Source organism: Petaurus breviceps, unplaced genomic scaffold (genome assembly GCF_028583685.1).
Source record: "Petaurus breviceps papuanus isolate PSGF00001 unplaced genomic scaffold, PetGlider_PUasm1.0 470, whole genome shotgun sequence".
NCBI lineage: Eukaryota > Metazoa > Chordata > Mammalia > Diprotodontia > Petauridae > Petaurus > Petaurus breviceps.
The window spans coordinates 4,373,862-4,387,025 of record NW_027186350.1 but is presented as its reverse complement, the minus strand read 5'-3'; the positions used below and the strand labels follow the sequence as shown (position 1 = coordinate 4,387,025).

The window sequence follows — 13,164 nt, the reverse complement described above, 5'->3', positions numbered from 1 at the left end:
GATGTCAATATTGCCACTTTATGATTTTGAACAAGTCTCATGTAAAAGGAGGGGAGGATCAGACAAAGGAATTTCCATGGTCTCTTGCATGTAGAAGATACTATTAAACAGATCCAAACAAATTAAAAAATAGACGGCAATGTGAAATATCTCATTGGAAAAACCACTGACCTAGAAAATAGATCCAGGAGAGATAATTTAAAAATTATTGGACTACCTGAAAGCCATGATCAAAAAAAGAACTTAAGAATCATCCTTCAAGAAAATCTCAAGGAAAACTGCCCTGATGTTTTAGAACCAGAGGACAAAATAGAGGTTGAAAGAATCCACTTATCACCTCTTGAAAAAGATCCCCAAAAGAAAACTCCTAGGAATATTATAGCCAGGTTCCAGAGTTCCCAGATCAAGGAGAAAATATTACAAGCAGCCAAGAAGAAACAATTTGAATGTTGTAGAAACACAATCAGGATAACACAGGATCTACACTGAGGGATCGAAGGGCTTGGAATATGATATTCCAGAGGTCAAAGGAGTTGGGATTAAAAACAAGAATCACCTACCCAGCAAAACTGAGTATCATATTCCAGGGGAAAATATGGTCATTCAATGGAATAGAGGACTTTCAAGTATTCTTGATGAAAAAACCAGAGTTGAATAGAAAATTTGCATTTAGCTACAAGAAGCAAGAAAAGCATGAGAAGGTAAACAGGGAAAAGAAATCAGAAGGAAGTTATCAAAGTCAAACTTATTTGTATTCCTATGTGGAAAAACGATAATTGTAACTTTTCTCGGTATGAGAATAGTTGAAGGGAATATAAATGTGTGTATGTATATATATATAGATAGATATTGATATATATATGTATATATATACATATGTCTATATAGGAGGGCATATGGGCATATGAATACATATGTGAGTGTATGTATATATGTGTACAGGTATACATAGACAGAGGGCACAGGACCAGTTGAATAGGAAGGGATGATACTTAAAAGGTGAAATTACGAGGTGAGAGAGGAATATAATGAGAGGAGATGGGGAGAGACAGAATGAGGTAAATTATTCCATATAGAAGAGGCAAGGGAAAACTGTTACAATGGAGGGGAAGAACAGGAAGGCAAAAGGGAATGGGTCAACCTTACTCTCATTGAATTTGGCTTAGGGAGGGAATGACATATACACTTAATAGGGCATCTTGCCCTGCAGGATAGTAGGGAAGAAGGGGGTGAGAGGGGAGATGATGGAGGGGACGGTAGGTTCGGGGGGAGGGAAGTTGGAAGCACACATTTTTGAAGAGGGACAGGGTCAAAGTAGAGAATAGAATAAGTGGGGGGTGGGATAGGATGGAAGGAAATATAGTCAATCTTTCACAATATATCCACTATGGAAATGTTTTGCATAGCTACACATGTACAACCTATATTGAATTGCTCATCTTCTCAGTAAGGGTGGGTAATGATGGAGGAAGGGAAAGAATCTAGAATTCAAAGTTTTAAAATCAAATGTTTAAAAAAATATATTATTTCTTTTTTTTTACATGTAACTGGGAAATAAGATATACCAGGCACTGGGCTGTAGAGACCCATTTTGTCCTATTGGAAAGGTTTTCTTGAAATGGAAATTTATTGCTTTATATTGAATCCTTTCTTATGTTCTACTCGGTACATGACAATTTTTTCTCTTTTTAAGTTTAAAATAAATTTTAAAACTTAAAATAAAAAAAATGAATGTGCATTTTGCTACTAGTATGACCCCTAGCAAGACCACTTTGGCAGATTAGTGGAGAGACTTGAGGCAGGGAGATCAAGTAGAACAACAGTCCAGATCTGAGGGGTAAGGGCCTACTTTAAGGTAGCAGCTGCATAAGTGGAGAGGAAGGGACAGATACAAGAGATGTCATAAAGGTAGAAATGACAAAACTTGGCAAAAAAATGAATATGTGGTATAAGAATAAGGATGAGACTGCAAGCCTGGGTGACTGGAAAGATGGTGGTAGCTTCAACACTAAAAGGGAAGTTCAGAAGAGGGGTGGATTTTAGGGAAAAGATAACGAGTTCTCTCTTGGATATCTTGAATTAAGATACCTATGGGACGTCCAGTTCAAGATTCTCACAAACAAGACTCCCACATGATCCTCCCCTCCCTCTACTTCACCCTTTCAGCAGACAACCTCAACTTCATACTTGGGGAAGAAAATTAAGGCCATTCACCCAGAGCTCCACCTTCTCTCATGATTTGCAACTCAAAACCTCTAGACATTATCTCACATTCTCTTCGCTTTTACTTCAGTTTCTGGAGAAGAGGGGGCTCTTGTCATCAAGGTCAACCCCTCTATTTGTCCCAATTTCAGTTGCTTCTTCTGGTTTTGAAAGCCCTTCATAACCTGATTCCTTCCTACTTTTCTGGTCTTCTTATATCTTACTCACTTTCACTTACTTTGCCATGTTCTTACTGTTCCTCCCACATTATACTACATCTCCCAACTCTAAGAGTTTTCACCAGCTATCCCCCATATCTGGAATTCTTTCCCTCCTCATTTCTACCCCCTAACTTTCCCTTCAAGCCTCAGTTAAAGTCCCACTTTCTACAAGAAGTCTTTCCCCATCTCTTTAATATTAGCACCATCTCTCTGGGATCACCTCAGCTTATCCTTTAAATACCTTGTTCATCCACAGTTGTCTGCATGTTGTTGCCTCTATCAGGCAGTTCCTTCAGAGAAGGGACTGTTTTTAGCCTTTCTTTATATTCCAGTACTTATTCAGCACAGTGTCTGGCACAAAGTAGGGCTTTGAAAAATTATAACTGACTGGTCCTTCATCCATTCTCTCCAGTAGACTGCCCCTATAATCAACTCCTTTCTAATTTTCAATCTCTTCCTAGTTACTTGCTCCTTTCCTGCTGCCTACACAAATCTCTCACCTGAACCTATTATGTACCTCCCTTCCTATGATTCTCCTCCCTTTATCAATCAAATTCCTAGAAATGGCTGCTTCCTCCACTTCCTCTTTTCACCTGGATACTCTCTCTCTTCTCAAGGTTTTTAATGACACTGCTTTCTCCTGGTTCTAGGTCCTTCTGTCTGCCTGGCCCCTCTTTGTCAATATCCCTGGTTGAACCAATCAAATATTTATTTCCCTGGTTCTGATTATGTTTCTTTTCATCAGTTCATATTTTTTTATGCTTCTTATATTCATCATATTCATTGTTTTCTAACAGTGCAGTAATATTCCACTACAGGGACTACACCTTGTTTATCCATTCCCAATTGCTACAGAATGGCTTTGTTTTCCATTTTTTCTTCTACAAATATTTTAATGTATAGAGGACCTTTTTTTTTTTTAACCACCGACTTCCTGAGGTTATATGAATAGCAGTAGAATCTCTGGGTCAAAGGATTTGTAACATTTGAAAGTAACATTTGAGTTACTTTCTTAGTATGTTTCTAAATTACTTTCCACAACTGTTGAACCAATTCACATTTCTACCAACAGTGCATTAAATGTGCCTATCTTTCCACAACCCATTCAGTCTCTTACGTTTTAAAAATTTACTTCCCTTCAACAAGCATTTATTATAAAAGTTTAATACACCTATAACTGAGGGCATACCCCAAGGCTCTTTTTTGGGCCTTCGAATTTCTCTATATATTCTCTTTCTTGGTGATCTCGTTAGTTCAATTATAATCTCTACACAGATGACTACAAAATATATATGATTCTACTCTCTCTCCTGAGCTCCAATTCTGTAACACCAACTGTCTACTGTATATCCAGTAGACCTTTCAAACTCAGCATGTTATAAATGGAAGTCACAATCTTTCCACCAAAATCTGCCCTTCTTAACTACATTATTTCTATGAAGGGTCTTACCATTCTTCTTGAAACCCAAGTTTACAACCTCAACATCACCTTCAACCCTTCTCTCCCCCTCCCTCCAAATATACAATTAGTTGTCTAGTCTTATCAGTTCTGCCTCTAAAACATCTCTAGCTCAAGTACCATAACCACCCTATTTCCTTCCCTTACCAGTTCTCACCTGAACTCCTGAAGTAACAGACTTGTCTTTGATCTCCTGCTTCTAGCCCCTTCCTCCACCAATCCATACCCCACAGAACTACCAAATGATATTCCTAAAGCAAATGAATTGGAAAATAACAAAAAAACAAAAAACAACTCCAGTGGTTCCTAATTGCCTCTAAGATCAAATACAAACCCCTCTATTTGGTATTTAAAGCCCTTCATAATATGATACTAGCCTGCCTTTCCAGGCTCATTATACATTTCTCCCCTTCACATATACTATGCTCCAGCCAAACTGATCTATTTGCTTATCTTCATACATGACATTCTATCTCTGATAACAGTTCATTTCTAGTCTCTATGCCTTTGCATTGGCTGGCTCCCTGTCTGAAACACATTTTTCCCTCTCTGTTAGAATCCTTTGTTGTTGTTCAGTCATTTTCAGTTCTGTCCAACTCTTCATGACCCCCCCCCCCTTTTTTTGAGAGAGAGGATTTCTTGGCAAAGATACTACAGTGGTTTGCCATTTCGTTATGCAGCTTATTTTACAGATGAGGAAACTGAGGCAAACAAGGTTAAGTGACTTGCCCAGGGTCATAGAGCTAGTAAGTGTCTGAGGTCAAATGTGAACTCAGGCCTTCCTGAATACAGGTGCACCACTCTACCCACTGGGTCACCTAGCTGCCCCTTAGAATCCTTAGCTTCCTTCAAAGCTCATCTTAACCATAACCCACTATGTAATACTTCTGCTATCTCTCTGTTGCAGCAAGCACCCCAAGCGTCCTCAGGGTTTGCTGCCAGCACAGGTTCTTGGATCTGCTTTGTTAAAGGAAAGCAACTCAAAATGGGTTAACAAGCTTACTTTAATCAGTCAGACATATATCGTTTACCTTGTTCAGGGGAAAAAGGTCAGCACCCCGAACTTCAAAGTATACAGGCAGAATTATCAAGACAGAAACAGATCAAGTAGACAGATTTCCAAACTGTCCAACCATTACATCCATACCCAGTCAACATCTGGGTTTCAACATCTGGGTTTTTCAAAGGGGGGGGGAAGCCTCTGGACAACGGCTTCCCAGAATCCAGATCAAATCACAGAACACTTCTCAAAGTGAGCCCCCAAAACAAAGCCTCACATCGGGGCTTATATAGCCTTCTCCTGGCTCAGAGAATGTAACAACCTTTTGGACCCACTGGCCAATCAAAAAGTATCTACTGAAAAACAAGCCTCCTACCCCAGGCTCCAGGTGCACTTTAGCCTAGGGGCAGGGAAGATCTTCCAAATTTACATTCCCATTACACTCTCCAACCCTAAAATTAACTTGAATTTACTTTGTGTACCTCTTCCTTCCCACACAGCATATAAGTTCTTTGAGGGCAGACTGTTTTTTTTCCTTGTCCAGAATATTTAAGTCCAATGCCTGAACATTGGTAGACACATAATAAATACCTGCTGATTAAGAGGAAAGTTATTTTTTGAATTATCATAAACCTACTTTAAACAAGGCAAGTCCGAGTCTTTTCGAAATAGCAAAACATACTAGAGTTAGGGTGACTGGTTTTCTGCTTTTGTGGAAAACCAAAATGCAGTTAAAATTAGAAGGAAATAGGTAAGGAATTGATTCAAATTTAAAGACTTAAAGGCATTCCCCAATTACAAATGCTTAAGGGATATAAGCAGGCAGCTTTCACAGGAAGAAATCCAGGCTACCAACAACCATATTAAAAATGCTTCAAAGCACTAATAATTAGAGAAAAGCAAATTAAAACAATTCTGACACACCCAGCAGACTGACAAGGATGACAAAAGAAGAAAATGCCAAATGCTGAAAAGACTGCAGGAAAATTAGCACAGTGATGCACTGGACAACCGGGAAATACTGGAAAGTAATTCAGAACTATACTCCAAAAATCACTAAACTCTAACCCTTTGACCAAGAAGATCAAAGAAAGAGGAAAAGGACTCAAATGTACAATCATTTATAGGAACTCTTTCTGGAGTGACAAAAAACCTAGAAACTAAAGGGAAACCCATCTATTAGGGAATGACTAAACAAATTATGGTATGTGAAATGTAATGGGATATGGCTGTATCCCCAAGAAAAGATGAAATGGACAGTTTCAGAGTCACTCTCTTAAAGGAAGTTTCTGAGGAAACTGGAAACAAGCCTATGAAATGATGTAGAATGAAATGGACAGAACTGGGAGAATAATTTCTACAATGACAATAGCACTATAAAGAAAAAAAACTTTCAAAGATTTTACAACTCTGATCAATGCAATGATAAACTACCAGTCCAGCTGACTGAAGACGAAACACTTTATCTTATCTTCTGAAAGAGAGGTGATGCCATGAGGAGGATAAACTACCACAGAACTAAGGTAATTCTCACCACCCCCCCTTTGAATGTATGTAACAGCAGATATACCTCCACATCAGAAAGACTCTAATGGGAGAAAAGATGAGGGAAAAAAATTGAATGCAGAAGGTATGACAGAGGAACAGATGACATAAAGTGGCTAGTTGGCTGGGAAGCATTGGGAAGGCCTGATTTCTACTTCAAAAAAAGTCAGTTTTAGAAACATCTAATTCTCTTATTCATGGAGATGAGTTTCCCAACATTTAAATGGAAAATAGTATCTTATCCTTAAGAAATGTGCTATATAAGGTACCCTTACACTAACAAAGATAGACAAAAATAGTCATAGGACATTTTGGTGTATGAATTAATCATTTAATAGCATCAGTTACCAAAGCAAAGGAGAAAATACCCTGGATAAGAGAAAAATTAATGAGAAGAAAGTGGGACATGAAAGTTACCCAGCAAGAAAGGTATTTTACTACTTGTCTTCTTAGTCAGACAAAGCCCTCTTCTGTTTTGTTGTTAGGGTATTTCAGTCATGTCCAACGTTTGTAAGCTCATTTGGAATTTTCTTGGCAAAAATACTGGTTTGACATTTCCTTTTCCAGTCCATTCTATATATAAGGAACTGAGGTAAACAGGGTTAAGTGACCTGCCCAAGGTCACACAGCTAGTAAGTATCTGAGGCCACATTTGAACTCATGAAGATGAGTCTTCCTGATTCCAAGGTCAGTGCTCTAACCAATGTGCTAACTAGGTACTCCTGATACAGCTCTCTAGAGGAGACCAAATTTCAGGATCTGGTGAAAAGAAGAAAGCAGATGGGCAAGGGTGTCCTGGCCATAAGAAGTTTCGTGTGTGTGTGTGTGTGTGTACATATATATGTATAGGTGAGTGTATATATGTGTGTGTGTGTTTGCATATGTATACATAGACAGAGGGCACAGGGTGAGTTGAATATGAAGGGATGATATCTAAAAAAAAATTATGAGGTAAGAGGAATATATTGGGAGAAGGAGAAAGGAAAAGATAGAATAGGGTAAGTTATCTCACATAAAGGAGGCAAGAGAAAGCTGTTACAATGGCGGGGAAGGGGGGAAGTGAATGGGAATAAGTCAGCCTTACTTTCACTGGACTTGGTTTAAGGAGGGAATAACATACACACTCAATTGGGTATCTTACCCTACAGGAAAACAGTGGGGGAGAAGGAGATAAGAGGGGGGATGCAAGAAGGGAGAGCAGTTTGGGGGAGGGGGTAGTCAGAAGCAAGCACTTTTTTTTTTTAAGCAATTGGGGTTAAGTAACTTCTGGGTATGGTGCTAAGTATCAGAGCCAGGATTCCCAGGTCATCCCGACACTGGGGCCCGTGCTCTTACTCCCTGAGCCACCTGGCCACCCCGAGAAGCAAGCACCTTTGAAAAGGGACAGGGTCAAAGGAGAAAACAGAATAACAGGGGGATGATATAGGATGGAGGGAAATACGGTTAGTCTTTCACAATATGACTACTCTGGAAATGTTTTGCATAACTACACATGTATAACCTATATTGAATTGCTTACCTTCTCAATGAGGGTGGGTGAGGAGGGCAAAAGGGGGAGAATCTGGAAGTCTTTAAGTTTTAAAAACAAACGTTAAAAAATCGTTTTTACATGCAACTGGGAAATAAGATATACAGGCAATGGGGGACAGAAATCCATCTTGCCCTACAAGAAAATAGGGGGGAAGGAGGGGCAGCTAGGTGAGGCAGTGAATAGAGCACTGGGCCTGGAGTCAGAAGTACCTGAGTTCAAATTCAGCCTCAGACTTAACACAAAACTAGCCGTGTGACCTTGGGCAAGTCACTTAATCTCAACTGCCCTGCTCTCCCCACTCCAAAAAGCAAAAACAAAAAACAAATGAAAATAAGGGGGAAGGGAGAAAGGGGGGGAGGGTTAGGGGGAAATAGAAGAGAAGGCAGACTGGGGGAAGGGGTCTTGTATGCTTGTTATCTTGGGGTGGGGGGTAGGGGAGAGATGGGGAGAAAATTGTAATTCAAAATCTTGTGGAAATGAATGTAGAAAACTAAAAATAAATAAATTCTGGAAAAGGGAGAAAAAAAAAGAAGTTTCAGGGATTGAAGTGGTTCTAACCTAAAGGGATTTGGGGCAAAGGAGAAGGGGAGAGTTTGCCTAGGGCACAGATATCAAAGGAAACTGATCCAATTAAGGACTCCCAAACAAAGAGGGATGAGAGGCAATAAGGGCAGAGAAGTCCAGGGAAATTACTGCAGTCACCTAGTGAGAGAAGATGCTCCAATCAGGAGGGACGGGGGACAATAAGAGACAAGAGGGCCCATTCTTCACCTGGGTGAACACAGAAAGGGAAAAGGCCGGGGATCGACAGACGGACCTGGGCTGGCCAGGGGTCAGAGCTAATTGCAGAGGAGAGAAGCCTCCAAAAGGCGGGGTACGCAACACTCCTCGACAACCCCGGCCGATATTCAAAGGCAGGCCCCGGGGGCGCTTCTTGCCTCGGGCAGAGCTCTCCATGCCCTGGGCAGGCCCTCGAAAATAAGGCGCGCGGGGTCGGCAGCCGCGGCCGGTCCCGGCCAGAGCTTACCTTGCTGTCATCCATGTCCGCAGGCTCGCAGGCCGGGCCTCACAGCCTCGCCCGCCCGCCCGGCTCCGCCCCCGGGGAAGGACAGGGATTTATTTTTTCAATGCGTCCTCAGCTCTAGCCTCTAGCACCCCCCGGATCTTGAGGTCCCAGTGAGAGGGGGCCCGTTCAGAAATGAGCCGGGGAGCCCCCGGAGCGGCCCCAAACGTCCCCCTCCGCTGCCGAGGCCTCCTCCCCGTCCATGACAGTTTCTCCCGTGTGTTTATATTAGCGCCAGGGAGAGGCGGGGTCCCGGAGGGAGTTCGTTGAAGGACTCCCTCGGGTGCCGTAGACACGGGGGTTTCTGGGAGTTGTAGTTCTCCTCCACCGGGCCCGCCATTGGGGCCCCGGCCTCGGACGGGCGTAGGTGTGAATCAGGGAAAGTAACAGCTTCCAGGTATATTCTAGAAGAAGCGTGCCGGTAGTCTTCACCCCCTCTCCAGGCACGCGCTCCCCTTTCCGCTCTCCTCCTTTCCCCCAAGAAAAAGGCTACTCCCCAGCGACGAAAAGGTGGACTTAAACGATCTGGGGGTGGGAACTACGTGTCCCATCGTTCCCTCTGGGTTCAGAGGGAGGCCAGAGGGCGAGGGGTTGGAGCCGCTCCTGAGCGATGTCTGTCTCGAAGGAAGCTAGGTCCGGCACCTACAGCGGGCCCCCGCTGGAGTTGGCTCCTCCTTTCAATCCGGATCTGAAACATGGACCAAAGCTGTGTGGTTCCTGGCAAGAAAGGGTTTTGTGTGCGCCTCCTGATGCAATCACCCATTAGGTGAAATGGATTCGTAAAGTGGAGAAACCATCGATGCATTTAAGGAATGATCCGTTATAACGAAGTAGGAGCCTATACTGGACTGCAAGGATGGTTAATACCAGTAAAAAAAAAAAATCAATATAATAAGTAACAGCAACAAACCAAGAAACACCAACCAGCAACATATACACAGCTTCCTCACAACCCTGTAAAATAAGGCTTGGTTTTGTTTCGGGGAGAAGGGACAGACACCAGCCCTGGGTTTTCACTGGCATAGGAACTTCAGTTAAAGGACCCCCCCTTTACCAATGCAGATGGGTACGGACTCTGCACCTTGCTCTTAGAGTGTTGACTAGAGAGCGGAGAGGCTTAGGTTTATGACCAATCCGGGTCAGAAATCGGAAGCGAACCCAAGTCTGCAGCGAAGTGGTACCGAGGAGGTGTAGCAGACGGGCTCTGGGAGACCTGGATTCAAATCCTACCTCGGAAACTTAGTCTCTGTTTACCTCAGACTCCTCAATTCTGAAATGGAGGTTTTAATAGCACCTACCTCCCAGGGTTGTAAGGATTATATGAAATAATACATTTTTAAAGTGCCTTGCATATTATAGGTACTTCACAAATGCTCTATTCTCTGCACTAATCGTTCTTAATCTTTTTTTTTTTTTTTTTGCGCCTTGGACACAGTCTGATGAACTGTATCTCAGAGGATTACAGAGGAAGCCAGTTTTATTGAAATGGTCATCAAAAAAAATTGTTTTTAAGTTCACAGACCCCAGGTTAAGAACTTATGCCCAAGGCCGTCTCTCCTGAGGTAGATAACATAAAAATATTATCCTTCCTTTTTATAGATAAGGAAAAGAAGACAGAGTAATGGAATGATTTGTGTTAAATCACAAAGCCAGTGCTTCAGATGAGATTAAAATCAAGGTTTCCTGACTACAAGTTCAACACCCTAACCAGATTTATGCTGTTTTTAAAGACGATATGAGTGATATTAAATGTAGAGATGGAAAAGGTCACATCATTTTTTTAATTGAGGAGGACGAAATATTCCACAGCCAATTTTGGGGAGTATATTCATAACCAACAAGAAATAGAGAATAGAAAAGATAAAATGAACAGGTTGTTTTTTGTTTTGTTTTGGTTTGTTTTTTTTTTTTTGCCTTTTGGAGGGCAATTGGGGTTAAGTAACTTGCCCAAGGTTACATGGCTAGTTTTTTTGTGTTAAGTGTCTGAGGCCAGAACCGAACTTGGGTCCTCGTTACTCGGTGCTGGCACTTTACTCACTACGCCACCTAGCCGCCCCATAATGAATAATTTTTTAAAAATATATTTTTGTGTGTGTATTTCATTAAATATGTCCCAATTATATGGAAAAAATTTAACGTTAAAAATTTTTTTGAATTCCAAATTCTTTCCTTCCCTGTCATCCCTCCCCCATTGCTTGAGAAGGCAAGCAATGTAATGTGGATTATACATGTGAAATCATGCAAAACATTTAAAAATGGACAATTTCAACAAAGGAAGGAAGGGAAAGTTGTATGTACAAAATTAAAAGAACTGGAATAAGAGGGGAAGATATTGAATGATGGGGGGAGGGGACTTTGTGCATCAAACGGTCTGATAAAAGCCTGATCTCCAAGATGTATGGAGAAATGGCATAAATATACGAGGGCCAGTAAAGTATGCCTTGGAAACATGAAGTCCCGTTTCTTTTTTTTTAATTTTTATTTTTTTGGAGGGCAGTTGGGGTTAAGTAACTTGCCCAAGGTTACACGGCTAGTTTTTTTGCGTGGGTGTTAAATGTCTGAGGCCGGAACCAAACTCGGATCCTTCTAACTGGGGGCGGTGCTTTACTCACTGCGCCACCTAGCTACCCCAAGAAATCCCATTTCTGATACAGCTGTGAAGTCCAGGAGGAGTCACTTAATCTTTCAATGCATCAGAAAGCTCTAAACTAGAAATCACAAAAAAGTTACCGTCTGCATCAGTTGAAGGAAATTCTGTGCTAGGACTCCCTCACACTGAAGAAATCACAGAGTTCAGGCAAAAATCTATTTATAGATCAGTGACAGTAAATTCTACACCAAGACTCCCTCACACTGAAGAAATCACAGAGTTCAGACAAAGATCTGACAGATTTTTGTCTGAACTTTGTGGTTTCATATATATAATACATAAACATGTATTTTATATGCAGGTATACACACATATATAATGTACACATGTGTATATGTGTGTAGAATTTAAAATTGAGCCATTCTCTGAGACAAGTTTCAAAAGAGAAAATGCAAATATCAACAACTATATGAAAAATATTCCATGAGTAATAAAAGAAATACAAATTAAAACAACTCTTAAATTTTACCTTATACCCATCAAATTGGCAAAGACAATAAAATATGAAGTCAATGCTGCAGAGGTTATAAGAAGTCAAACACACTAACATCGTTGTGTTAGTTTGACTGAAATTGAAACAAGAATTGTTTCAATTCTTCTGGAAAACAACTTGGACTTGAGAGTCATTACTAAACTGTCTTTACCCAGCAATTCCACTAATGGGTACATATCCCCAAAGAAATCAAAGACAGATGGAAAGATCCCATGTGTACCAAAATACACATATTTTTTTTTGTGATAGTGAAACACTGGAAACAAAGTGACCCTATCAAGTGAGAGTGACTGTTTAATCATGGCGTGTGAATATAATGGAATACTATTGTATTGTAAGGAAGGAATATGAGGAATTCAAAGACACATGGGGACATTCTTATGAGGCAAAATGAAGAAAGCAGAACCAAGGGAACAATATACAGAATACATAACTTCAATAATGTAAACAAAAATGAAAACACTAATGGGCATCAGAATTCAATTAAACATAATGAACAAACTTGGTGCCAGAAGACCATACTTCCTTCCCCTCAGTGGAGAGGTGGTACACTATAGGTCTGAAATATTACACAGCTGGATGGTGCAGTGGATAGAATGTTGTACTCTCACTTGAGACTTGTTAAAGACTTTAGCTTAAAAAGGGCAAGGTCTCCCACTGCATCTAGGGCTATCTCCAGTCATCCTGATCCACCTCTCACCACTGGAACCAGAAGGCTCCAGGGAAGAAAGTGAGGCTGGTGACTTTGTGCAGCCCGCCCTCACTTAAATACATTTCACTTACATGTCATGACATCACCTCCTTGATGTCATGGTCCTCTTTGAAAACAAAGAATTAACAACAACAACAATATCTGGCTAAGTGGAGAGAGTGCTTGCCCTAGAGTCAGGAGGACCTCAGTTCAAATCTGACCTCAGACTAGTTGCATGACCCTGGACAAGTCACTTAACTCTGTTTACTTCAGTTTCTTCATCTGTCAAATTAACTGAAGAAGGAAATG

General features: G+C 41.0%; 1 protein-coding gene across 1 annotated transcript in view; it reads right to left on the bottom strand.

Moving 5' to 3' along the window:
- The window catches only part of CREBL2 (cAMP responsive element binding protein like 2), a 31,280-nt gene extending 21,998 nt beyond the window's left edge, over window positions 1–9,282 (bottom strand). Inside the window, exon 1 of the mRNA XM_069101505.1 lies at window positions 8,986–9,282. Within this exon, the coding sequence (XP_068957606.1) occupies window positions 8,986–9,000 (15 nt within the window). The 5' untranslated portion in view covers window positions 9,001–9,282. The remainder of the gene's footprint in view (window positions 1–8,985) is intronic.
- Between the last annotated feature and the right edge of the window lie 3,882 nt (window positions 9,283–13,164).